Source organism: Chinchilla lanigera, unplaced genomic scaffold, assembly GCF_000276665.1.
Source record: "Chinchilla lanigera isolate Chin_1 unplaced genomic scaffold, ChiLan1.0 scaffold00005, whole genome shotgun sequence".
In the NCBI taxonomy this organism is placed as follows: Eukaryota; Metazoa; Chordata; class Mammalia; order Rodentia; family Chinchillidae; genus Chinchilla; species Chinchilla lanigera.
Genome location: NW_004955406.1, coordinates 33,725,757 through 33,753,272, shown reverse-complemented (window position 1 = coordinate 33,753,272; position 27,516 = coordinate 33,725,757). Strand labels below are relative to the sequence as shown.

General features: G+C 34.0%; 1 protein-coding gene across 1 annotated transcript in view; it reads left to right on the top strand.

Annotated features, from left to right (window-relative positions):
* The window catches only part of Zbtb41 (zinc finger and BTB domain containing 41), a 45,322-nt gene extending 23,271 nt beyond the window's left edge, over nucleotides 1-22,051 (top strand). Inside the window, exons 7-11 of the mRNA XM_005375119.2 lie at nucleotides 237-332; nucleotides 2,106-2,212; nucleotides 3,579-3,684; nucleotides 7,151-7,239; nucleotides 15,897-22,051. Of these exons, the coding sequence (XP_005375176.1) occupies nucleotides 237-332; nucleotides 2,106-2,212; nucleotides 3,579-3,684; nucleotides 7,151-7,239; nucleotides 15,897-16,552 (1,054 nt within the window). The 3' untranslated portion in view covers nucleotides 16,553-22,051. The remainder of the gene's footprint in view (nucleotides 1-236; nucleotides 333-2,105; nucleotides 2,213-3,578; nucleotides 3,685-7,150; nucleotides 7,240-15,896) is intronic.
* The last annotated feature ends 5,465 nt before the right edge of the window (nucleotides 22,052-27,516 follow it).

Genomic DNA, 27,516 nt, shown 5'->3' with positions numbered 1-27,516 from the left:
GGCAAAGGAGGCCAAAGCTATTGTGCTTTATTTTAATTTTTTCTTAAAGATAGAGACATAAACCATGTTGTTTGGTGAAAATAGTCCTAGGAAAAGCAGAAATACTGAAGGAGGAAGGGGTAGAATCTTGATAATGTCTCATACCTTGCATAGCTTTTGAATAAGAGTTCTGGAAATTTCTGTGAAGTGTGTGCATTGTGTTAAAAGAATTTTAAATATATGTACTTTTAACACAGAACCACTTTAAAAGAACATTTGAGAATCCACAGTGGAGAAAAGCCTCACCTTTGTAGTATCTGTGGGCAGAGTTTCCGACATGGAAGTTCATACAGGTAAGGAAAGCTATTTTCCTTTATATTGAGGAAGAGAAAATTGCATCTCCATTTTAGTTTTATTTTCTTATTAACTTTTTGTGTTAAATTAAGATGTTTCTTAGCCTTTATGATATGCAGAGTTGTGCAAAAAATACCTTACTAAATAGATTTCCTTCTATATTTTAATATTATCTTCTGACTATAACACACTAAATATTTTATTAGCAAGTTTACTGAAGAGTTTATGACGTTATTATTGAAATTTTAAAAAATCGTTTCTCTTTGAAAAATTTGTTAAAATTCTGGTGTTCCAAACTTGGTATATTTTAAAATTTATTTTAAAAGAATATCTTTAGCATGGCAAACATGGCAAGATTAAAAACTGTAGAATTCTCAATTCTAGAAAGTCATCTGTGGTCGGGCACGGTGGCGCATGCCTGAAATCCCAGCACTTGGGAGGCTGTGGCAGGAGGATTTTTGTGAGGTCGAGGCCAGCCTGGGCTACAAAGTGAGCTCAAGGCCATCCTGAACTGTACAGTTCTCAAACTGTCTCAAATTGACAAAAAAAAAAAAAATGTAGAAAGTCATTCTTATTTAATTGTTGTTGTTATGGCTGACTGTCAGACCATATTATAGTTTGTAAAATGTTAGGGCTTTTTTCTAAAGATGTAACAACCTCTTATTGTGAAATGTGTATATAATATTAATTTTATTAATGCTTTGTTGAATTTTAATTTTTTTAACCTTTACAGTCCTGTGGATTAAACCTAGGATCACACACACTAAACAAGCATCTACCAGTGTGCTACATTCTTACCCTTTTTCTTTTTAAATTTTGAGATAAGATCTTGCTAAGTTGCCTTGGCCACCCTCCAACTTGTGAATCTCCTGCCTCAGCCTCCTAAGTATCTGAGATTATGGGCATGCATCACCACACCAGGCCTAGAGTCTTAGTCTTAAGGTTTTAATATTTATACTTTCACTTTACTTACCTCTAAGATTAAACAGAATGTGTTCCCTTTAGATGTAGTCTAGTCTGTTTACTAAGTTTTGTTACATCTCCATTTTATGGTACAATCAACACTTGTTTTGGCAACTTGAATGGGAAAACTATTCTTTTCATTAGGATATGTATGTAGACAGAAGATTGCAAAGGTAAAAATGATTCAAGTTAAATGAATTTTAATAACTTAAACCTTTTATAATCTATTTTAGAGTGACTATAAAATGGGACCCATGTTGTTCAAGCACCGTAAAGTGGTAAAGTGTAATTTTCATAAGGTTGAAGTAAATGTTCAACTGTCAGACATAAGTGGTGACAGTTGTCCATAAAAAGGATTAATCTTCAATTATCTGCTCTGTCCTGTACTATTGTAATAATATACTTAATCATTTAAATACTGAACCTCATTGTCTGATTCTAATTCCTGAAATGCACCTATTTTTGTATTTCTGGGACTTGGCAAGTCAGATAAAGAGTTACCCATATATTTGGTAGATTCAGTGAAGTAGACAGACTGAGATCTTAGCAAGTTGAGATGTATCATCCAGAAATACTATGAGCACGTGCAAATGTTGACATACATTTTTGGAAGAGATGAATAGGAACCTTTGGATCAGTTGATCAAACACTGACAAGAACTCTGAGAGTCATACATAGGAAGCAGATAATGTGTGCGAGTGGTGAAGTGGACAGCCCAGTTTTCCTTATTTAGTTATCATTTATTGCTTATCAAGCATTTCTCTTCTGGTCACTGAGTTTCAGTGATTATCAATTTTTTTTCCTCACAGACTTCACTTACGAGTACATCATGATGATAAAAGATACGAATGTGATGAATGTGGGAAAACATTTATTCGTCATGACCACCTCACTAAGCACAAAAAAATACATTCAGGTAAGCTGTATTCTGTATCACTAGTTTCAGAATCCTTTTTAAAAGCACCTGAAAAGAATATAATATTGCATCATATTTATGTTCTTGGCTATAGTTTTAATAATTTCTAATATTCTCATGACTTTGTTATGCTGCTTCTAAAACTTTTAGGAAAAAAATAATTTTATGACATTTTCAGTGAAATTTTAATCATTTGATCACCTTTTGTGACTCTAATGTATATTTTAAAGTTTAATTTTAAACAGATTCCCAAAAGTAGCAGTTTTCATGTTGTTTCAATATGTGTGTAATTACTATTGGTGCTTCCCTAAAGTGAGAGACCATTTTAATATTTCTGATTGTGCTTGTATTTGAGAAGTTGGTGAAACTTTGGTATTTAAATAGAAATAACTATAATTGGGTATTAAAGTTTATATTATAGTGAACTTTGAAACTCTGTCATTGGAAAATAGAATCTTAATAATCCGGATCAATTTCAGATCTTTCTACTGCATATATGATTTTCATATTCTGGGGATTTCTTTCATATTTTCCTCTCAGATTGATGTTCAGGAAGTGCTAAGAGAGCCAACTATGTGAGCACAATAATGGGAAAGAGCCATCTCTATGAGCACAGTAGAACAGGTGATTATCATTATTATTTTAAACGTAATTTAAATGTATGCATATTGTCACTTTTGAGAGATGCTAAAGGTCTAGTGACTGTTTTCATTGAAGTAAATGCATTTTCATTTCTAGCAAGAGAATTCTAAATCCCTAATTCTAGTTACATGTGTTAATCGCACACTGGCATTGAGTGTGATGAAGAGTATTTTTTAAAGACTAAGCCATTGTAACTAAATGTGAAAATAGAGAATCATTTAGAATTTTCTGTGTATTGGTGTTTTGGCTCTGCAAATGTGAGAAATCCCCACAAGTGAAAATCTTCTAAAAGCAAGGTACAAAGATCTGAAAATGTTCAGGTCCTTTTTTTCAAACAGTAAAACAGCTTCATCTCAATTTAATAAATGTTTATTTGAGGTGTTTCATATCCATACATATAGTCCTAAAAAATATCCTGAATTTTGAAATAATTTTTCTCTTACTCTGTTACATTGAAAGGTAAGATTTGATGTCTACAGCAGAAAGCTGCTGATTTCTTCTGCCAATGAGGAAAAGATTCACATCCATGAAATTAAGCCTATATTTCTTAAGGAATGATACTTGAGGAAGGAATATAAAGGAAATAAATAGACTAGAATATAAAAGGTGGCTTTATTTTCCTGGTATATTTGCCACTGTATGATTTTCCTGTTTGGTCATTTGTTTCTGGTGAAAAAAGCCAAAATGCTTATTAAAATCAAAATATTTGGGTCTTCATTGTTAGGTGAAAAGGCTCATCAGTGTGAAGAATGTGGAAAATGTTTTGGCCGGAGAGATCATCTCACTGTGCATTACAAAAGTGTGCACCTTGGAGAAAAGGTGTGGCAAAAGTAAGTGGAAAAGCAGAATTTCTCAGAATTAGTACATTGGCTGGGTCTTCATTGGAGAAAATTTACAACTTTTTTGTTCATTTTGTTCAATTGGGGATAAGTTAGCCCTTTGTCTAGTCTGTAGCTTCTCTTTACAGACCTGAAAGCATATTTTTCCTACTTGTTTTTACTTAAAGAACAGGAGGTGGTAGACATTGACTTCATTTAAATGCTAATTGTTTTACGTGGTATATCATAGGCCATACAATTAAATTTTGAATTTGGGATTGTTTCACTCAGAAATACTTTTCAGGACCAGGGATGTAGCTCAGGGGCACAGTGCCTGCCTGGCAAGCCTGAGGTCCTGAGTTCAAATCCCAGTACCAAAAAAAAAAAAAACAAAAAAAACTTTTTAAACAACACTGTGTTGTTCACCAAATTAAATTTTAAGCAGTTTGTAACTTTATTTATTCTGTTTATAATAAAAATAGAGGACTTGTATTTCCTTTTTATTCGTGTTAAATTTATTTGATTCATAAGTTCCAGTGTAAAATGTTTGTTAAGAAGTAAACTTATGAGAGCATTGTCAGCTTTTTTCCTGTTTTTTAATGCATATTACATTTACAAAATACCAGGTTCCTCTGTAGAATTTTCATACATTCATATAACATTTTGAGCATCTCCATCTCTCTGGGACAGTCTCTTAGGTACCTTTTCCCCTCTCTCTAGCCCCTCCTCTTGTCTAATAGTCTCCCTCCTATTTTCATGTCACCTTTTTGTTTTTCTAAATTCCACACAGAGGGGAAACATGTGACTCTTGTCTTTCTGTGCCTGACTTATTGCAGTTACCATGATGGAATCCATTTTCCTGAGAAGCATTATTTTGCTTTTATGGCTGAATAATGCTCCATTGCACATGTGTGTGTGTGAGTGTGTGTGTGTATTCCTTTTTCTTCATCCATTCGTCCATTGAAGGGCACCTGGGCTGATTTCATATCTTGGCCCCTGGGATGGTGCTGCAGTAAAAGTGGGTAGGCTGACTTTAAGACCTTCAAGTATGTACCAAGGCATGGTACAGCTAGGTCATGTAGTAGTTTCATTTTTAGTTTTTTGAAGAACCTCCTACTGATTTACAGTGACTGTAGTAATTGATATTTCCACCAACAGTGTGTAAGGATTCTTTTCTCCCCACTCATGTTAGCAGCAGTTACTCTTGATGTCAGGTATTCTGATTGGGGTGGTATGGGTTGGACTGGGGTGGGATGGAATCTCAGTATAATTTTGACTTGTAGTTCTCTGATGATTAAAGATGTTGAACATTTTTTCATGTAATTATTGGCTATACATATTTCTTTTTTTGAGACGTGTCTGTTGAGTTGATTTGCCCATTTTTTAATTAGATATTTGTTCATTTGGAGTTGAATTTTTTTAGTTCTTCAGATACTGATACTGTGGGTGTTCATCCTCAATTGGAAGAACAGTTAGCAAAGATTTTCTCCCATTCTGTAGGCTGTCTCTTTGGTCTGTTAATTGTTTCCTTTGCTGTGCAGACATTTTTTAATTTGATGCAGTCTGATTGGTTGATTTTTGCAGTTAATTTCCAAGCTGTTAGAGTCTCATCCAGGAAGTCTTTTTTTTCTTTTCTTCTATTTATTTAAAAGAGCAAAAGAAGGACAACATAGCAATAGGGGATTCACTGAATTATAGACAAAGTGGTAGGACATTATCAATGGTTGTTATTTTACCTATTGGTATCTTCAAGATAGTTTCTCAGGAAAACAAATAGACAAATAATAGTGAGTTACAGACAAAAATGGTAGGAAATTATCAATGGTTGTTGTACTATACTTTGGTTTCTTCAAAGTGGTTTGTAGGGAAAACAAATAAAGCTATACATGAGTGATCAATTAAATCATCATTGACTATTCTCAATGGTTGTTGTTGAAAACACATAGTAATAAACATACATCCATTCACAAAACAGCATAGGAACAATAGAAACATTACAGAGTTATGGACAGATTGGTAGGAAATTAATCAATGGCTGCTGTAATACATGTTGGTATCTTCAAAGTGGTTTCTCAGGAAAACAAAGATATGCAAGAAATATCTAACACATAGTTACAGCCCATGGGTTCTAAGAAGTCTTTATGTGTGCCTATAACTTCAGGTGTTCTCCTCTATGTTTTATTGTTTCAGTTTTAGATCTTTTACCTAGGTCTTTGCATTGAATCTGTAAATTACTTTCGGTAATGTGGCTATTTTAACGATATTAATTCTGCCAATCCTTGAACATGAAAGGTCTTTCCATCTTTTATTGTTTTGCTCAATTTTTTTTCAGTGTTACGTAGTTTTCATGATAGAGGTTTTTCACATCTTTAGTCATATTGATTCTTAGGTGAATTTTTTAAGATATTCTGAATGGAATTGTTTTCAGATTTTTTTTTTTAGTGAGTTCATTATTGGTATATATGAAAGCTATTGATTTTAATTTTGATTTTTTTTTTTTTTTTTTTTTTTTTTGGTTTTTCTCCGGTACCGGAAACCGAACTCACGACCTTGCGCTTGCCAGGCAGGCGCCTTGCCCCTGAGCTAAATCCCCAGCCCCCTAATTTTGATTTTGTACCCTGCTATTTTGATGAATTTGTTGATTATATCAAAAATTTTTGCTTGAGTCTTTAGGGCCTTCTAAGCATAGGAGCTTACAATCTACAAATCAGAATAATTTGACTTCTTCCTGTTTGGATCCTTCTACTTTACTTGCCTAATTGCTGTAACTAAAGTGTTAAGCACTATTTTGAATAGGAGTGGTAAGGGGATAACCTACTCTCATTCTTGATTTCAGAGGAAATGCTTTCAGTTCTTCCCCACTTAATATTATGGTAGCTGTGGGTGTATTATACAGATAGCTTTTATTGTGTTGGAGTATGATCCTTCTGTACCTAGTTTCTTCAGGGTTTTTATCATGAATATTTTCTTCTGTAGAGCAATGTCAGCTTTTTTGTGAATGCAGATTTTGACATTATTATAATTTCTTTTTAATTATCCTTAGTATCTATTTGCATAAAATTTATTCACTCTTTTTAGCATATAATTTTACACTTATCACCACCATCAAAGTGCAGTTCTACCACTATGAAAACTCTGCTGTCGCTTTGTGGTGATACTTTGCAGCAAACCCTTCCTTTCCTCGTCAGCCCACTGTTGATCAGTTTTTGTTCCTATAATTTTCCTTTGTATATTTCATGGCTGATAATAATAGAAGTTCAGCGATTCAAAGCAGGACATGTTTTTATAGATTTGGTTGATGAGTATAACTGGAAGAGGAAGAACTAGAGGCAGTATGGGTATTAAAATATTTATGTTTCTTCAGGTTTCTGTGCTTTGTTAATGTGCTAATTAAATGTACAGTTATAAGTAAAGGTGTAAAATATTTTCACTGTTACTAAAGTTATATTGAAAAAGTTTAACTTTTTAATTTTCTTAGATATAAAGCAACATTTCATCAATGTGATGTTTGTAAGAAGATTTTTAAAGGAAAATCGAGTCTGGAAATGCATTTTCGGACACATTCAGGTGAAACTTCTTGAGTATTTTGTATCCATTTTTGTGTAATTATTCAGGAGCGAAACATGTCCATATATGTTCTTGCTGGAATATTTCTCACCATTAACATATGTACTTGTGACAAATGCACTGACTAACACCTGAAGTCCCAGCTACCTGGGAGGGTGAGGCAGGAGGACCACAAATTCAGGCCAGTTTCAGCATCTGAGTGACTTAGCAAGACCCTGTCTTAAAAAAATGGGGTGGGGGTACTGGGAAAGTAATTTAAGTCAGCAGACTCTGGGTTCAGTCTCAGTATTGCCAAAAAGTTGCAGTAGTTTTGAATATTACTTTTTAGAACTTGGGAAAATATTTTTGCATTGGTAATTCACTAAATTTTTAGTTCTCATTTTCCCCTTTTCTGACTGTTTTCTAGTTGTTTTTTATTTCATTCTCTGAAGGGTTTCCTTAGGTTTTGATTATCTGTTTCTTTTCTTTTATTAAAAAAGAGTAATAAAGATATGCCCTTATTGTTCTGATTACCAAGTCACCATTGTATAATTTTTCTTTTGCACAGTTGGTCATGACTTATAGGTAATTACTGTTGAACACATTCCAGAAGTTTTCATTTTCTTTTTTTGTTTGTTTATTTTTTTTTTGAGGCAGGGTTTTGTTATGCATTTCAGGTTGACCTGGAACTCACTTTGTAGCCCAGGTTGGCCTTGAATTTACAGTGATCCTCCTGTCTCACCAGCTTTAGAGGTTTTCATTTGCTGATTCTTCCCTTTTTCCCCTCTTGGAAAGCAGTTACATTTTGAAATATAGACTGTGTTGAATTTTTATCTTGGTCTTTTTTTGCCTTCACATATAAATTAACAGGTTTTAAAAATTTCTTTCCTTTTTTTAAAGAAAGAATTTATTTATACAGTTATAACTGCTTTGTTATATATTCAGCTTGGATTCTGTCAAGCTGCTGTTCAAAAGGAGAAAAATGATTGATTCCAAAAATATTAGAATGTCAAATAATTGAATTTAGGATTTTAAGCACCAAAAAGTTATAATAAAAATTTAATACTGATACAGTGCTGTTATTAAAAGCAAAATTACATCTTTCACCAATGAAAAAGTTGTAATTTGGGAGCACATACGTGGAAGTATAAAATGAGCAAACTGAATGCTATCTTACACATCACTTACAGGTAAGAGCCTAACAGAATTTATGACTTGAAAGAAATGATGAACTTAAGGCCTGAGAGTAAGACCCTGTCTGTAAAAGCCAAAAGAAAGAAAAGAAAAAAAGAAAAAAAGATATATATTTCTATCTCTCATATTTCATAGATAATTGAAATTAGAGGTAAATCTCTGCTCTTTGAAAATTGAGGCACAGTAATTAGCTGTATTATAGACTAAAACTATTATTATAGAATGAAGAGAAATAATGTAAAGCAGGGGCCAGCGTAGGCAATTGCTTGGTCTGCCATTGTTGCATGAAAGCGGCATAGACTGAACATAAACAATGAACTGTCTTCCAGTACAGCTATTGACAAATACAGTACAGGCAGTGAACTAAAGTTTTCTTATGCGATATAGTTTGCCATCTCCTAAAATGGTCGCGGGGTACTTAGACGAGACTTCACATAGTGGCTACTCCAAGAACTAATTACCATGTGCCCAAGTCCATATTTAAGATTTGTAGATCCACAAATTCAATTTTGTTGGTGTGTGAGACTTATAAGTATTTTGAGTATTTAATAGTAACCATTGGAAATAGATTAACCAAACTGTTTACTTGTTTACCTTCTACAGAATGAGACTTTAATATCTGCTGGGTAGAATGTCCTTATCCAGGAAGTAGAGTTGCTACATTTATTAATCCAGAAGGAAAACTGCCAAATGTTGATACAGAGTAAAATTAGGTAGTACTTTTGTGGAGTGGAAATGATCAAGGACGTTGAATCTTCATTACCTTCAGAGTAATTTTGTTCTCCTCATTCTCTGCTGTAGTCAGTATAGCCTCAGAGTTCTACGTGTGCTGCTCAATTCTCGTATTTTGGAATCTCCTTAACTAGGTTTTCTGTTCTATTACTGTATCATTTCTGTGCACAAGGTACAATATAATAGATTAGTTAGAAAGTGTAAGAATTTTTTTCGACAAATGTGTTATTCTTATCCATGTGTTTTTCTTGTGTAATCCTCAGAAGAGTGGTTGTGTTTTTCACTAGTTTTGTTGAAGCATAATACTTTCGTTAAAATTGGCATAAAGCTGACATCAAATTAAGGAGTTAATTTTAAAGCTTTGGTTGGATTTTTTTTTAATTCAAGGTGAATTGTCTTTGAGAGCTACTTTTAGTGAAGTATTACACATGAAGTACACAGGCCTTAATGAGCAGCTCAGTGAACTTTCATGATGAATATGTCAGTACAGCCACAACTCAGATGCAGATGTAAAATGCGACGAGGCCTCCAGGAAGCATCGTTCATGGCCCCTTGAGTCAGTAACCTCCTTTCAGTTATAATGACTATTTTGACTTGGATCACCAAAAATTGGTTTTTGCCTGCTTCAGCTTCAGATAAATAGACTCACATAGTATGTACTCTTCTTCCTTTTTAAATCTGGCTTCTTTTGGTCAGTATTGGGCCTGTGAGATTATTCTATGGCAGTAGTTTACTTTTCTTACCATGTGAATATACCATACTTATTCCATTCTGCTTTGATGGACAAGTTAGTCTGTATTTACTTGGTTCTGTTATAAACAAACATTCCCTGACAGTCTTGTCCATGTCTTTTCATACATATATGCATTTCTTTCTCATATGTATACTCCTGGCCCCAGGATTCCTGGCTCAAAAAAACGTAAATGTTCTACTCTTGTAGAAACTATAGTACTAAACAGTTTTTTAAGATAGCTTTGTCAGTTTATACTACCACTGGCAGTATAAGAAAATTCTAGTCACTCCACATTATGCAAACATACTGTCTTTTTTGCTAATTGACCTGATACATATGTGGCATTATCTGAAAGTAACTTTTCTTTGCATCTGTGTGATGAGTAATGATATTGAGTGGTTTTCTATAATTCATATTCTTATTGGCCATTTGAATATCTATTTTATGGAATCCCAGGTTAGTTCTGCTCGTGTCCTCAAATGCAATTGTCTGTTCTCTTTTTCCCTAATCCATTTGTAGGGGTTCTTTATATAATATTCTTCACATTATTCCATTGTTGGATATGTATATATTTATATATATATTTATATTCAGTCTCATTACCATCTATCCCTCTTAGCATTTCTGGAATTAAACCCAGATTAATTTGTGATATAGTATCCTGTTAATCCTTTCATGATGTATTCAAGATGTGCTACATCCTATACATGATAATAGTATCCTTTATCTTGTACAGCCAACTGCAGTTTGCTTATATTTGCTATCTTTTTCATACAAGAAATATACTGCCTGTCTTTATTCCCTTGTACTGTCCCCATTAAGTTTTGTTACTATAACTATGAGGTCTCAAAAAATGACTGGGAAATAATGGATTTTTGTGGGTTATCTGGCGAAGTTTATATAAAATTGGCATCATATTGTAAATAATGTATGGAAGAATCTACTGATAAATCCCTCTGACTTTATTATTTTCTGTAGAGAAGGATTTTAGTTTTTTGCAAGACTAGAGGTTGAAATCAGGACCTTAGACATATTAGGCTATTGAGCTACATCTCTAACCTAATCAAAGATTTTTAAAAATACTTATGGAGCTATTCAATATTCTGTTTTTGTATTGTAAGGGATTCTGTTTAAAGTGGGAAGCTACTGGCAGAATTCAAGATATTTTATTATTTTTAATAATTATAGCATCTTTCATGAAAAACTTTCTTCATTCCTGTTATTAGTGATATATTTTTTTCTTTCTGTGGATTTATTGATTTTATTAATCTTTTCAAACAACCAGTAGGTATTGCTAATTTTTCTCTGTTTTTAAAAAAATTTTTTTTGTACCAGGAATTGAACTCAGGACCTTGTGCTTGCTAGGCAGGCGCTTGTGCTGCTGACCTAAATCCCCAGCCCTCTCTCTATTTTTAAATTTGGTTTTCATCCTTGTGTCTTCTTTGGGTATAGTTTCTGTCTTGTCTTAGCTTCTTTATATACATACATAAATTTACTTTAAAGATACAGGTTACTCTCTGTACTGCCTTAGGTATATTCCATACCTCAATTTCACATTCCCAGTATAATTCACATTCCCAGTATAATTCAATTAAAATATATTCTAACATCTATTCTAATTTTTTCTCATTCATGGTTTATTTAGAATTAAATTCCTCAATTTCTAAATAGTTGAGGATTTTTCTGAGCATGCTTATGTTATTGATTTCTAGCTTAGTTTTACTCTGAAGAACATACTCAATTTTTCAACATGCTACATTCTTACCTTTTTTACTTATAGAATAAGTACACTTATTAAGTTACTGAGAAATCTATGTTAAAATCTCTAACCTAACAATCATTACATATTGTTTATTTTTCATTTTGATTTCTTTTTTTGCTTGATATATTTTGAGGCAATGTTATTGGATATGTACAACTTGTTTTATTCTTCTGTTGAAAGATTTTATCATAATAAAATACCCTCTTTATAATGAGAGAAACCAGCATACTTTTGATACTGTTGATTCATGTTTTTTTTCCTCTTCTGCTTCTTCTAAGGACATGTATTTAAGATGTATGTCTTTGATTATTGTTTTATTACCTGTTGTGCATAGTAACAATATTTAACGTTTAATTGGAGTATTTAGTTCATTTCAATTGTCTGATTTCTCATTTAGGCTTAAATTTGTCACGTTCTTTGTGATGTCTATTCCTTGATACTTTCGTTTTTTACTTTCTTTATAATTATTTTCTTACCCATTTTCCCTTCAGCTTGTTAAATATGTTTTCATTATTGTTCTGGTTAACCTGAAGATAACAATGTATGTCCTTAAACTAGAAGCACTTTACCTTGTAGAAATATTAAAATTACTCGCTTTTCTGACATTGTAGTTTATAACACCCCATCTTTTTCATCTTTTATCTGTTACATATATTTTAATTCTGTAATTTCCCATGCGCTTTAAAGCATGTAAATCCTTAATTACTACTTTTGGTGTACTGGGGATTGGTTCCGGGAATGCTGTACCCCGGAGCTACATTCCCAGTACGCACCCTTTCCCCGTTTTTTTCTTCTTTGAGACAGGTCCTGCTAAATTGCCCAGGAGAGCCTTGAACTTTGATCCTCCTGCCTTAGCTTCCAAGTAGCTAGAATTACATTCATAAGCAGTGGAGCCCTTTTTTTTGTTTTAAATAAGTGATGTCATTTACACTTAATCATGTATTTATCCTGTATTGTTTGCTCCTTGCATTACCATGCTTCATCAAGAATTGTTTCCTTCTGCCTAAGAAACAGCACATTTCTTTGGTTTTTATTTCTCTGAACTCTAATCTCTTTCCCCAGTACCTTGGATTTTTGAAAACCTGCCAGCCTTTTAGTTTTCCAGTCCTGGTTTCCAGCTCTCTAGTCCAGCAAGTGTTCACCTTAGGAATTAGCAAATACAGATATTTTGGTTAATTTCTCTCTTATTCTTTCCTTGTCAGGCTTCTGACAACTCAAGTTCCAGTTTTATCTTCCTATTCCATTGACATTTCCTCAAATCCTAGGCTGCAACTTACTATTTCATTCACTGTGAGTCTGAAAGTGCACTAGCGAGGAAGTCCTGCCATATTTGTGCTTCTCCAGAATTTTGCCCTGTTGTGTTCTGGCTGACCTGGTTATGCTTTTGTGCCTGTTAATAATAGGGTTTCATTGTGTTTTGTTGTGTTGTGTTTTGTTTTGCTTTTACCCTTTCATTTACCTCTCTCCAGCAAGATGCATAGTGTGGTATAAACTATATTTTATGAAGTATGCAATAAAAGCCCCTCAAGTTATATTTTTAAATACTAAATTTTAATATCTAAAGATCCTGTGGATGACATTTTTAATTCATAAGGCTTAGCTGGGAAGTAGCATACATCTCTTTACATCTCTGAGTGTTGTTAGTTTCATCAGTCTCTGCAACTGGCAAATTGAACCCAAAGCCTTGTTTACTCTAGGCAAGTGCTCTAGCCCTCAGCTGCATTCCTGAATGTACCTTTCTGTTCTTAATAGATTCTTTTCTGCATCCCCTGGGAAGCGCTTTTCCTGGGTTGCCTGTATGTCTGACTTATTATTGTGAGATACCCCAAATTTGGGTTAATTATTGTTAAATAGATAATTTTACTCTAGAAAGTCTTACTGTGAAAATTATTTTTGTATTCTGTTTTTTTCATCAAATTCATAGTGGTGTATTGCCTTTTTCTACTTGTGTGTCTTTAAACACACTAAACTTGCTTTATACATTTTATAATGTCAACAGTTTTCCTTATGGAATTTTATCTTTACAATCCTAAATTTTTTCTACTGAAAATACCTTTTTACAGTGATAATAGAAACTTCTCAAAAGAATATATCTGTCTGGGACTCAGTTTTTTTTGGTTTTTGTTTGGAGGGGGGACTGTTTTTGAAAAGTATTCATCACACACTAGAACTGACTGACTCTAAATTTTATTTTTATTTTTATTTTTCTCTTTTTGAGACAGGGTCTCAGTATGCAATTCAGGCTGGTCTTGAGCTCACTTTGTAGCCCAGGCTGGTCTCGAACTCTCAATGATCCTCCTGCTGAGTGCTGGGATTACAGGCGTGCACTACCATGCCAGGCTATAAATTTTAAAAAGAACAAAGAAGCTTTGCTTTTATAAAAGCTTTTTCATTAAAACACTCAAAGGATCATCATGGCTAGAGTTATGCCAAAGGAAAGCACTTAAAAGTAACATTTTTTAATCTTTAAAAATAAATGATGCTTTTTGGTGGTGTTATCCATGTTATAGTGATGTCTTATTTTCGAGAAGTGTCAGCTCCTTGTATGCTAGTATTAAAGGCAGAGATTAATAGAACTTTATAGTTTTTGCACTGTGGAAGTTTAAGCTTTTTCTTTAAATACTGTGGTTTATAATATTTCTTTATGTTAGGCATTCAAATGTAATATCAAGTATCGAGTTCACTGTGTGCTATTATGTGTAGTTACAAATACTTTGAGAAACATTGCTTCTTTATATATAAAGTGATTTCATGGTTGTCTTCTATTGTAGCAACAGTAGTAGTACAGTTAGCACAGAAACAGTAAAAACTTATGGTACCAGGGACCCAGCATCCCATTCTGTATACATTTTCTGTCAAAAGGATTTGAAAGTTTCAGTGGGCTACAAAGTATTACACGATAATATTTAACAATTATTTGAAATTAGTGTTTCAAGTTCAAGATGTAGTTATCCCTTAATTTTGTAGAACTAAAGATATTTTGAATGGGAGATGAAGATGATAATGATATCAGCAAATCTGTGTAACAATATGTAATCTAGAAACGATGTTGTGTCTATTGCAATATTTGTATGTTTGAGTATATTGTACTCATTTGCTGCTGTAATAACCACAAACTTAGCAGCCTGACCTATGAAAATTTATGGTTTTACAGTTCCATAGGTCAAAAGTCTGGCATTGGGCTAATGTCTAGGTGTTGGTAGGGCTGTATTTCTTTCGGAGTCTAGGGAAGACTGTGCCACTAACTGAAGTTATTAGCAAAATCCAGTTTTTGAAGGTTCGAGTTTTCCTGCCAGAGGTAAGCTGAGAACCTTTCATAGCTTGTAGCGGCACCATACTCCTTGAGTCCTACCTCCCTTTTCCATTTTCAAACACACTAATTTGGGGGATCGAGTTCTCATAATACATCTCCTTGACCCAGTCTTCTTCATTTATCAACTACTTTTTGAGACTCTTGTCTCATAAAGATAGATAATGCAGTCAATCTCCATGTTTCAGGATTTTAACCTTAGTTGTATCTGTGTGATTGTCTTTACCATAAAAAGTAACATATTCCCAGCTTCCATGGATTATAATATGCACATATTTAAGGGGCCATTATTCTGCCTATCATATTGGCTAACCTAAGATTATTTAGTGTTTTATATAAAAGAGTAAAATAAAACTATAGTCTGAGACTATATTCTGTATTCAGGAGGAATTAAAAACTGATCCAGCTTCTTTATTGTTTCTCCCAGTCACCTTTCCTTATTTTGACCTCATGCTGAATGTGAGGTCATTCTGAATGGATTGTTCTGATCCAAGGAACCAGCTTGCATGGAGTTGCTCTTTTGTTTTGTTTTCCGTGGGTAGAAGAAATTCAGATGTCTCAGCTTAACACATTTTTGTGTGCTATAGAGGCAGTAAAGGAAGTAACCATAACAATAGCTAAAGTTTATCGATCGCCTGTGTGCTAGGTATAATACTAATCACTATTATTTTACTTTCTCATTTAAGTACTGTAATTATTTTCATGTTACAAGTAAAGAGATAGACTTAGAAATTGGGTAGTTTGCTCAAGGTTTGGCTAGTGAATGGTATAGCCAAATTTCAAGTGATCTTTTTGACATTTATTTAACTCATTCTTGACCAGTCTGCTGGACTGTCTCTATTTTGTGATAGCATACAATATTATTACTCTTATTAAGTTTGGAAAATTTGCTATTAAATCATTAAATGGATTCAGTTTAAATTTTAATTTCATTTTTGTTCATACAGGTGAAAAACCATACAAGTGTCAAATTTGCAATCAATCTTTTAGAATTAAGAAAACTTTAACGAAACACCTAGTTATTCATTCTGATGCCCGGCCTTTCAACTGTCAGCACTGCAATGCAACATTTAAGCGGAAAGACAAGCTAAAATACCACATTGACCATGTTCATGGAATTAAGTCTCCTGATGATCCTCTCAGTACTTCTGAGGAAAAACTTGTGTCTTTGCCAGTGGAGTACTCATCAGATGATAAACTCTTTCAAACAGAAACAAAACAATATATGGACCAACCCAAAGTTTATCAATCAGAAGCCAAGACTATATTACAGAACGTGTCTGCCGAAGTGTGTGTTCCAGTAACACTGGTTCCAGTTCAGATGCCTGACCCTCCGAGTGATCTGGTTCAGCACACTACTACACTTCCTCCATCCTCTCATGAGATCCTGTCACCACAGCCACAGAGCACTGATTATCCACGTGCAGCTGACTTAGCTTTTCTGGAAAAATATACCCTTACTCCTCAGCCTGCAAATATCGTTCATCCAGTACGACCTGAACAAATGCTAGATCCTAGAGATCAGTCTTACCTTGGAACATTACTGGGCCTTGATAACACTACTGCTGTTCAAAATATTTCTGCTAATGAACATCATCCATGAGAAAACATTCCACAGACTTTTTGATGGTTATGTGCTAATGGTAGCCAAAAGCTGGTGGCTTTTAAATTAGTAGGGCTGTTGCTATTGTTTTTTTTTTTTCTAATTTTCTCTAGTTTCTCAAATCCTCAGAAAATTTCAAATCAAGAAAACTGTTAACTGAACATATGGATATTTGGACATACTTTGGCATAATATTTAAATGTTTTTGTGATTTTTAAAATTAGTGCTAATTTTTAATGGTTCTTAAACTTTTCAGAATTATTAGCTGCTGGTATTATTGGGTGTTTTTTTGTAATCATAAGTGGAAATTTTTATTTAGTCTCCTTTTTTCTCTTTCCCATCTTACAAATAAGTCTAAGGATCATGTAGCCATTAAGAAGGAATGTGAGAATATACTGATAATTGCAACTGTTCTGTATCCTAATTTAAGATTTATTATTTCATCCAGATTTTTAAAACTGAAATTAGAAATCTGAAGATATAAGAAAGTTTGGGGTATTTCTGTGTTGTCTTGACATCTATCCATAATTTTAAGTTATCATTCTCCTTTGGACTTTAGACAGACTCAGCCAGAAAGCTAACAGGCAAGATTAACATGCTAAAAAAATTTCAGGATTGAAGTGATGATCTGGATAAGTTAATTTTGCTTATACTTCAATTACTTTGAACAACTAGTGGCAAATATAGGTTTAGGCATTGAATTATACAAGCTGAAAATGTGTTGAAAGAAAAATATGCCATCTTTAGGTATCTCCAAGGTAAGTTCATTTTTTGTACTTTATCGTTTATTTCAGAAACATTAACAATATATCACAACATATATCTTCATCCCACTAAGTAAGGGGCAGTTAAAACTAATGTACTTATTTTAACATGCTACTTCGGGTTTTATTTCATTTGTCAAATTGAAACTGGGAAACAGAACCTACATATTTTATGTATGATTATTAGAAAGTGCCAAACAGATTGTGAAATTTGCACCTAATTTAACCTAATATTGTTGAACTAAATGGAACTACTACTACTTGTGTACAGATTTACATCCAACCCAGATCTTTATTTTTGCTTTCATATAATCCTAATAGCTATATAATTATCCTTGATTCTTATTTTTGTATGAAACAAAAGTCAAGAACTTGTTGAAAGGAAGTAGCAATTGCAGCAAAACCTCACTTATTAAATTCAATTAAGGAAAGTTCAGAATTGTAAGATACCTTTAAAGATGTGCACTTTCCATATTTTCAAGTCAATTTAAACTTAAACTATCATAATGTTTCCTATTAGGGTGCTTGAAGATTAGTCTAGGCAGGATTGATTTACTGTTAACTTGCTGTTTGTATATAGAGGATTGGATAATACCAATTTTAAAAGTCCTGTATTTCAGTTTTGTTTACACTTCTAATTCTTTTAAGCACTTTTTTGTGTGTAAACTATAAAGTCTGGCCTGGCCCTTGTGAAAAAAATCACAAATAAAATAGTGAACTTTCAGTGAGTAAAATTTAACCAGTTAGTAATAGAGGAAACTTTTAAAGCACTTAAGAAATGAAGGTACTTTATAGGAACATTTGCCATATTACTGATGATGAAAGAAACAATGTTGGGAATTGAGGCAGTTAACCAAAGTAGTTGATATAAATAATAAAACCAACCTGAGTTTTGCCTTATTTACCAAGGTTTGGTTGTAATTATCTTAGGACCAGTAGGCATAATTGCTGTATTATTTCTTCTTTTGAAGCATTCTTATTTACTTTGTGTGGAAATGTAATATCTGGGGTACTCACATGATTGAGCTTGATTATATGAGGTACTATTAGTCTCTTAGTCCTTAAAATTGATTGCAAAAGATACATCTTTATGATTTTTATCATTAAACTGACAAGATTTTAACTAAAAATCATACTATAGTGAAAGAAATCTTACCTAAAAATATGCTGTGCTTTATGTATAAGCTAATACAAAAAAATTTGGACTTACAAAAAGGCAAATGGTATATATGTGTGCGTGTGTGTGTGTGTGTGTGTGTGTGTGTGTATTATATGGTATATTGTATATTTGGTGGCAAAAAGGGAATATTGCATTTTCACATTGAAAAGAATACTGTGCATTTTGAAGGTATTTAGGGTTCTTTTAATAATAATATTCTAATGCTTTAAATATATGTTTTAATTGTAGGAATTGGTTTACGTAGAACTTTTCTGGAACACATCTCTTATGTAAAGTGAATACATTTGTATAATAGTATTTAGTTATTTTAGGTAACTTAAACTTGAATAGTGGTTTACTGTTTTCTAAAATGCCTTCACATGTTACTTCATCTGAACCTCATAACCAGCTCTAAAATAGAAAGAACATAACATATTCCTGCTTAGAAAGAATCTGATGTTAAGGTTAAAGGATCTATTTAAGCTCATGAGGTCAAAATGGCAGAGCTACTAGGAAGAAAAGAAGAAAGATAGCATTGCTGAATGCTTACCATGTGCTAGGCACTGCATTCTCTCCTAACCCAGTCTTAGAGGTAGGTAGATACTTAGGAAAAAAAAAATAGGTGGGCAAAATAACAAGAAGAAAGTTAATCTGCTGCCTATAATTTCTAAAAGTATCTGACAGTTTTTAGATTGGGAAAACCTCATGGATTTGGGCAAACTGAATGTATATAAGCTTTTGAAGTTGGCACAAAAAGTATAAAATGAGGCCTATGGTTTTTAGTTGATCTTTCTATAAGTTTAAAATCCATTTATTTTGTAACTATACTTAAAATTTTGAATCTTGCAATTAAGTTTAGCCTCATTGAGAATTTTTTATTTTATGAGCATAATTTATTGTTTTAAATTAATTTCTTAGCAGGTAGAAGTTAGCACTTAATCTGTAAATTGAATAATTTATCAAGTGCAGAAATTTATTAACGTAATCCATTTTGACTTAAATGCACCAAAGATTTTTAGTAGGTATTAAACCATTTAAAAGAATTTAAATTCTTAGTTGTTTGAATAAATATTTGTCCAAAGAAGCACAGTTGAAGTCCTAGGATAATGGATTTTTAAAAAATCATTAGTTTGAATACTAAGATTAAGTATTAAATGTTTGTGTTTGTTTGTATGTATAAAAATAAGAGCAAAAGAAAATACTCTGGGAATAGTCAGACTGACAAACCATTTACAGTAAGAATACTGTTTTCCTTGATTTAATTGAATGTTATTTTTTGTTTTAGTGAACACTATTAAATGTTAAACAATAAGCTTATTTTTCACACTACATTATCAAAATAATTTTTGCCTTAGAATTTTTTTAGGTCAAGTTGAGGTTATTTTTATAAGAAACTCAACCTATTTTTTACAGCCTAAAATACGATTTTAGGTTAGGATTTCTTCTTCATGCCAGCAAGATAAAACCAACTATCAAGGTAGTAAGTAATCTTTGCATACTTTTAAGTAATCAACATTTATTGTGGAGAAAAGAGGAGTAGCAAAAAAAAAAAAATTATATATTGGTGCTTTAGTAACATGATGGTAGGTCATAAAGTAAGTACATTGATCATTTTCTGTCAACCTTAAAAAGTGTCAAAACATCTTTGCAGAGTAAGTTTAAAATGTTAGAGAAGGGTTAATATATAATTAAATATCATTTATTGCCTTTTACTCTGCAGTGGCAAAAAAGCAATGAAACTGGTGTGTTTATATTGTTGAGTTTGCTTCCCACCGTATCACTCCAATATATTATTGATGAAAAGTCAGACTTTGAGCTCTAGCTCTTTGACAGTGTCCTTTTATGCCATCTTTCTTTGTGCCTTTTCAAAGTGTTGTAGTTGGTTAGACTTGAAGTTAGAGTGTACTTGTTAATAAATGATTTGTGTTTTCTTTTTGGTTTGGGTTTTGTTTGTTTGGTTATGGGTCTTATATTTGTGTTGCCTGCTGGTTGGGCAATAACTTTTTTTTTTAGGTTGGTCATTGTTTATGTAGGAAAATTAGCACTAAGTACTAGAAAAAATTTGGTTTATGATTTATATATCATTTTTTAAAGAATTTTATTGTGGCCTTTGTAGTTACTATGAAGCCACTTTTGGGCCTGTCTCTAGATGCTTATTAGAAGGATCTGACAAATAAAATAAAATGAGTAGTGTGTATCTCTCTCTTTCTCTCTTTCTCTTTTTAATAACCAGTTACTGTAACTATACAGCTCTGCGTGGAGTTACTTCTTTCTTCGGTTTGCCTAAAACTGAACAAGAGGTACTTGTTTGAGATGGGTTTCTCATCTTGAGCATCAGTATCACAACCAACTGATAACTTGAGTTGATTAACTCAGAAAAATTGAAGACCTTTAACAGTCATAGTCTAAGACCTAGTGCCAAATTTAAAGTGACTGAAACTGTATTCTTTAAGAACATGTAGCATTTCCAAAACTTAAGTAGTATTATGATATATGTTACTCACAATTAGAGTAAGTAATGGAGAGTGCAAAAATAATTTTCTAAACAACTTCTAGGAACTCAGTAATTCCATAGATCCTACCCTTTTTTCTTACACATTTCTCTTGATATAGTCTGTAGTGTTATTTTGGGGACGCTCCCTTATTTCCTCTAAAATATTTTTACTCAAGATTCTTTGTCCCTACAATATTAGCATGCTTTGTGCTCTAGCATTAATAAAATAGAAATAACAGAATTAGGTTGTGTAAAAGATAAGAAAAAGATGGTTTTGATAGAGTTCTTAGATTTGCTTACCCTTCATGTTTTCAACTTGCTGTGTTTTGATCTTAATTGTGACTTAAAAAAATCCCACAATTTTAATTAATTCTCTGCAGCCACTTAAGTACAGAGAAATTAAGGGTTTTACTTAGACAATAAAGTTCATATAACAATGAATATAACCTCTTTTTTGAATTAGATTTTTAAAACAGTAATTGCAGTGCTTGTATTACTGTTGGAGATTCTAAAACACTTTCTGCAGAGCATGTACACATATCATCATTACTCAGCCTCTGCTTGATATTCCTGCTTGCATTACAGTCAGTCAGTGTACTGTGTGTAATTATGACATTTTTATTCCGTCTAACAATCAGACTTTTTCTTAGCCCTATAGATAAAACGGTTACATTGGATGAGTGTGACTGCCAAAAAAAACCGATACAAAGCTGGATATATAGCTCCTCCATGCTGTGTAATAAATGTTATGATTAAGGGGGTTTATGGTGTACATTAAAGTAGAAATGCTTTTGAACTTGCCTTTAGTCTCAGATCATAATTTTTGTTTTTAATTAAGAACACTTTAAAAGCAATTACAAAGAAAATCTAAAATATCAAAATTCATCATTGTCAACCATGTGTCGAAGTATCTTGTGAGTTTTAATAGTTATTTTGTTTGTCTCATGTTTCTTAAGTATAAATGTCTTTATAGAAAAATTCAGTTCTCTGTGAAGAATAGGAAGTGTCTTGTATATTGAATTAGTTCCTTGTGTTATTTTGATATTTAAAATAAATAGAAAGTTCTTTGGTCCTAATAAAAACATATCTAGGTTTTATTGAATTACATTTTCACAGCATGGGAATGGCGTACCCTGCATGCCTCTGTAAAAATTGAATGCAAAGACCATGAACAGATGGAAAACCTGTTTATCTTGGGGCACATTTTTAAAACTTTTTCTCATAAATTACATATTATTTTAAAATACTTTATATATTAAATTTGTAAACTGTCAAACAGTTTTTAAGTGTCTAATATAAGTTCATCTATTCATGATACAATTTTTCTTGAAATAGTCATATTCTGATTTTGAAGGGAAGTCTAAGTTCAGAAAATTCCATGAATGAAATGAGTTATTCAGTGTAAGACTGAGAATGAGCAGCCTTACCTCTAACTCCCAGAAACATACATTCTCACCTTGGAAAAGAGACCACTGGCTTAAGGGGTCAGTTGTATGCTGGAAGACTGTACCCTAACCTTGCAAGCCAGTGGGTCCATCTGGCCCCTTAGCAGGCCATTTTCAGTTCTATCAGGGCAGCTGCTTCTGAGTGTTGGAAGCCAGTAAATTCTACGGCCTTGAGTCCTTTTCTATGAAATGAGTCTTCTGATCATTAGGCAGTGTTATGTGTGATACCTAAATCTACTGCTGTCTGACAAATTATACCAAACTTGGCTTAAAACAGCAGGTGTGTACTGTTTCACAAGTCTGAATGTCAGGCATCTAGAAGTTGTATAGCTGGTGGTTTTGGTTCAAGGTCTTTCATGAGATTGAAGTCCAGCTGTTAATTAGGGTTGCAGTCTCAGCATGGGTAACTAGAGATCAATTTTTCAGTCTTATTACCAGAGTCATGCAGATTATACCTCACTATTCTCTTGCTCAGTGGGTAACTGTAATGGGAGGTAAGGGAAGTATAGGCTGGGTCTGACATTTTTAATCTCTAGTATTCAAGGCTGATTATTTTCCAGGTAAGTCTTATTTTCAGGGAAACACATGTTTCAGCTTTTCAGCCCCACCCCCTTCCTCTCTTCTCCCTCCGAAAGAATCTAAAAGACAGTGAAAACAACTCAGAATTTAAGATCAGTCTTTTCAAAACCCAATCTTGGAAGAAATACTGCATCGCTTCTTCCATATTATATTGTGAATCATTAATTTCATTCTGGATGCAAGAGAAACAACCTTCTACTATTGAAGATAGGAAGACTAACAGAATATTTGACATATTTTGAAAAACATCACCAATTTCATTGAGGGAGCCTCCAATAAATCCATACATAATGGGATTAGGCACCACAGTCTATCCTCAGAAAGTGCTTTTATCCTAGACAGGCAAAAATACTGTTTCTGGCATGAAGAGAAAAAGTTGTGAAGTAACAGCATACCACAGGTAAGCAGATCCCACTGGAGAATGAGTAGACTTACATTGGGGGTTTAGCACTGGCTTCCATTAGCAAGCTGGGGACTTAGCTGTGGTGTATTAGATAAACCATGTCAGGGTGACCATGTTTGAGCCCATTGTTAGCCTCTATTCCTGCTGCCATGGCTAATTCAAATGTGCTAAGTGAACAATGTAAATGGATTCCACAGGACAGGTTGTCTTCTTTACTTGATTGTTGAGCGTCTTCGAAGAATGACGAACATTCTTCGTCATTGAATGTTCTCTGATAGGTATTTACATGAGATGAATTTGAACTTCCTCTACCTGTTTTGACAAGCCATTTTGCACATGTCTCCTCAGACCATCCTGCCACTAATTTCCATTTTAATTCTTCCAGAACTCAGTTGGCCAGCCTGTTATCTGTTATCTGTGAATCAGCATGGAACTTTACTTTGGCAGTGTCTTCCTTATGAACTGGATAACCGGATATGCTATCTAACATCTTCAATAGGCTTTCTACCCATCTCTCAGGAGAGGCTGCCATACAGTTCCATTGACATTTCACCAATCAGACAGATCTATCCAAAACCAAGACTTTTAGTTCATGAAATCCCCAGCTTTCCTTTGGTACAGTTTGAGAGCAAGACAACAAAATAGTAGAAAATACAGTGTATAGGAATCTGGGTTGCTTCTTTTGTTTGTATTTTTAGGATCTGCATGGCCTTGGTTTATATATGCCACTTCTGCTTGATAATGGAATGCTGCTTGTTAAATCTAGTTGTATAGATCTTTAGATCCTAGGTCGGCAGACTTCTTTGTAAAGAGCCAAAGAGTAAATATTTTAGGTTATGCAGGCAATGATTTCTGTCACAAATCTGCCATTGTAACCAGCTAGACAGTATGTAAGTGAATTGACACAGTAAATTGAAAATAGTAAAACTGTTTATAAAAGGTAATAGACCAGATTCGACCCTCAGGCCATACTTAGCTGATCCTAGATTAGGTAATATAGTTGGCAATTGGAAGTTTGGATCACATAGCCACTTGTCCTATGATTAAACATTTAGAATCTACCATAACCTAGTAGAAAATACTTTTCAAATGGCAGATACATGTCCGCAGAGAAAGACATGCCCTTGTTCTCAAACCTAGAACTTCATGCTTTTACTTCTATGGAAGCTTTCCAGAGCTAATCCATATCTCACTGTCTTGGAAACAAGCCTCATGCCATAGGGTACAAGTAGCAGAGCTACATATGTGATGTGGACCTGCTGCAGGGGCCTTTCTTGGTCTGGGCCCGATCAAAAACACAGCCTTCTAGCTTACCAGATAAATGTATAGGTGAGATGTACACAAATAATTGCCTCCAAAATCTAAAGAGTCATCCCAGTGATATAAAATACAGCAGCTGCTTCTTTCTTTAGAAGGAATTTCAAGATCACCGCGTCTCTAAAAATGTTACATCATTGCAGAACTTTGTCACAGTTTATTGCCCGCCCTCTGGCTTACATTTGTTTCATTACTGGCATCTAGAGCACTTGGTTTTGGACACAGATCACCATGGGCCCTGAGTAGGCCTCCACATTCTTGCTGGTTTTGCCAAGGGTGCAAAGCCTTGACTTTTTACCCAAGCTATTTTTCAGGATTTTTTTCAGAGAGCTATTATCAAGCGTAATGTGTCATATTCCTGCTGAGGCATAGTATTATAAAAACAGTCAAATCTCCAGCTCAGTGTTCCTTTCCTCTAATGCAATACACCATGGATGTGTGGCATTCATCACGGGCCCTTTGCATTGCCTCCATGAGCCTTGAGAACAGGGAAACCCATGTGAATGAACATGCTAACAGGCCAGCTCCTGCTTTTCCTGTGGCTAATGAAGTCATTTGTTTCTCGCTGAGGACTATGATGTCTCCTGGCAGCATTTATGAAACCAGCCTGCAAGTGGGAAAAATATATGAGACCTTTACTGTTCTTGACAGCTACTTCTTGCTCATCAAGTTCAATGAGAAAATGTTATCAATGTAAAGGACCAGTGTGGTATTTTAAGAACTTCCAAGAAGATTCAATGCTGGGGCTCAGTGGTAGAGTACTTGCCTAGTATATATGAGGCTTTGGGTTTGGTCCCAACACACATACACAAAGATACAGTTTTCTATAAAAAATATTACAGCAGGAGACAATATAGGCAGATTTGATGAGGCCTCGGTGTACTGGGTGAATGGAGAAAATCAAGGAAAAAATCATTTGCCCAGTCAAAAGATGCTAATCAGCTGGCAAAAGTGTATTGATTGGTATGAAAATAACACATCGGAAACTGATTCAGTAATTGATATAATCACGTGGTTGGTATAATCTGTCATTCTCCAGGATCCATTTGGCTTTTATATTTGCTGAATTAGCAAGGTAAGTGGGTGGATGCATGTAAGCACTTTCCCAAATCAAGCAACATTCACAATAACCTCTAAGTTAGTGTGGAGGGAACTTCCCCTTGACTCTGGGAGCCTGAGTGAAAGTGTGGTCAGTTAAATATTTCCATTTTGTATTCTTCATGAGAAAGATTCAGCCATAGATGCATCTATCCCCTGATCTCTGGTAGCTCCCATTATGACCTTTGTTCCCGGTGATATTTTAGGTTTCTGAAGTGTAATGAAAAGGCAGATATATTACCTAACAACTTTGAGTGTACCTGGTTGTTCCTTTCTCCAAAATCCACATTCACATTTGTAAATGACTGTGATTCAGACTGCAGAAAATTTAGATGAAGATTTATTTTAGGTACTTGTATTAGTGTTGCAGAGTCCTTTGTTGTAGCAATAAGTCTTCCTTGTTCAATAAGCTGTGATCCTGTGAACTGGTTTAAGTCTAGGAACTGGACAAGAGACTGACTCACTGGCTGCAGTTAGGTTTCGGCTTTGCAGTGGACTATGTTTCTGCTTACATACATCAAGCAGCACCACAGTACACTGCCTATCTTATTTTTAGGGATATTTGACCAATTAGTTATTGCCACTGTCTGCCACTGGTCAAGGCCAGGAAGTTTCACTCACCATTCTAGAAGCCTGAAGAAAAGATGTGGAGCTGTGGGGTTTTCTCTACTATCTTAATGGCATCAGGAATAATTTTGAGATCTTTTACAACCTTACATTCACGTCACACAAGGCAGGCAATTTGCCAAAAAGTTATGTAATACAGATTACTTGTTCATATATCTACAGCACGCGTGGGATACGTAACATGTAACAAGCAGAAGGCCTATGAAAGCCTACGCTTGGCCATCTTGGGTACTCTGACCACCCAGCTACAAATCTCTGCCTCTATGATTCAGAGCTTGGAAGATAGTGGTAAGGGCTTTACCATCTTGTCGAAGTGCTAATAGGTCTTGACCATTCACGGGTCCCATTATTCACTTGGAGACTAGAGAGCCTATTTTCATTAGAGCCTTCTCTGTTGTTATTCCCAGAATAGAACAGCCAAATCTTTTCAAAGATGTCAGTTTCCTGCTCATAAACACGTTTCTTAACATCTTTGTACATAGTAGATTTGGACTGGAATTATGGATGTTTAAAGGTGGCTTCACCAAGTAGGTTGAATGTATAGATGTTCTCCAACATTCCAGTCTTCATGAGCTTTTCAGGCTCTTTATAGAATACTGCATGTATTCCAGCATTTTGACCTGACTATAAGTCACTATTGATTTCAGGTTTTAATTAGTGAACCTACCAGACTATTAAATCCATTCCCAATAAGATCATTGTTCTAATGTATTGAGTGGGTAAAGAGCACTCATGATAAAATTGGCATTCTTATCCTATCAATCTAACACATTTACAATCCACTGTAGACTGAGAGAGTCTCACAACTCTTTTGGCCTATCTACTCAACATTATATCTTGCCCTTGCTTCTCTATCCAGAGTTTAGATTTCAAAGCCTGAACTAATGAAAGGATCATGAATTGAGGATGCTAAGGAGAAATGGAAGTGGCTTGTCTTTTCTCCAGATACCATTCTTGACAACTAGAGAATTCCCCTAATTGGGTTGGAGGGGCTGCCTGCCTACAAAGGAAGTATGTAGAAATATGGAATATTAGAGTTCTTAGCCCTCTCAGTTTTGTACAAATGCCACAGTTAGTT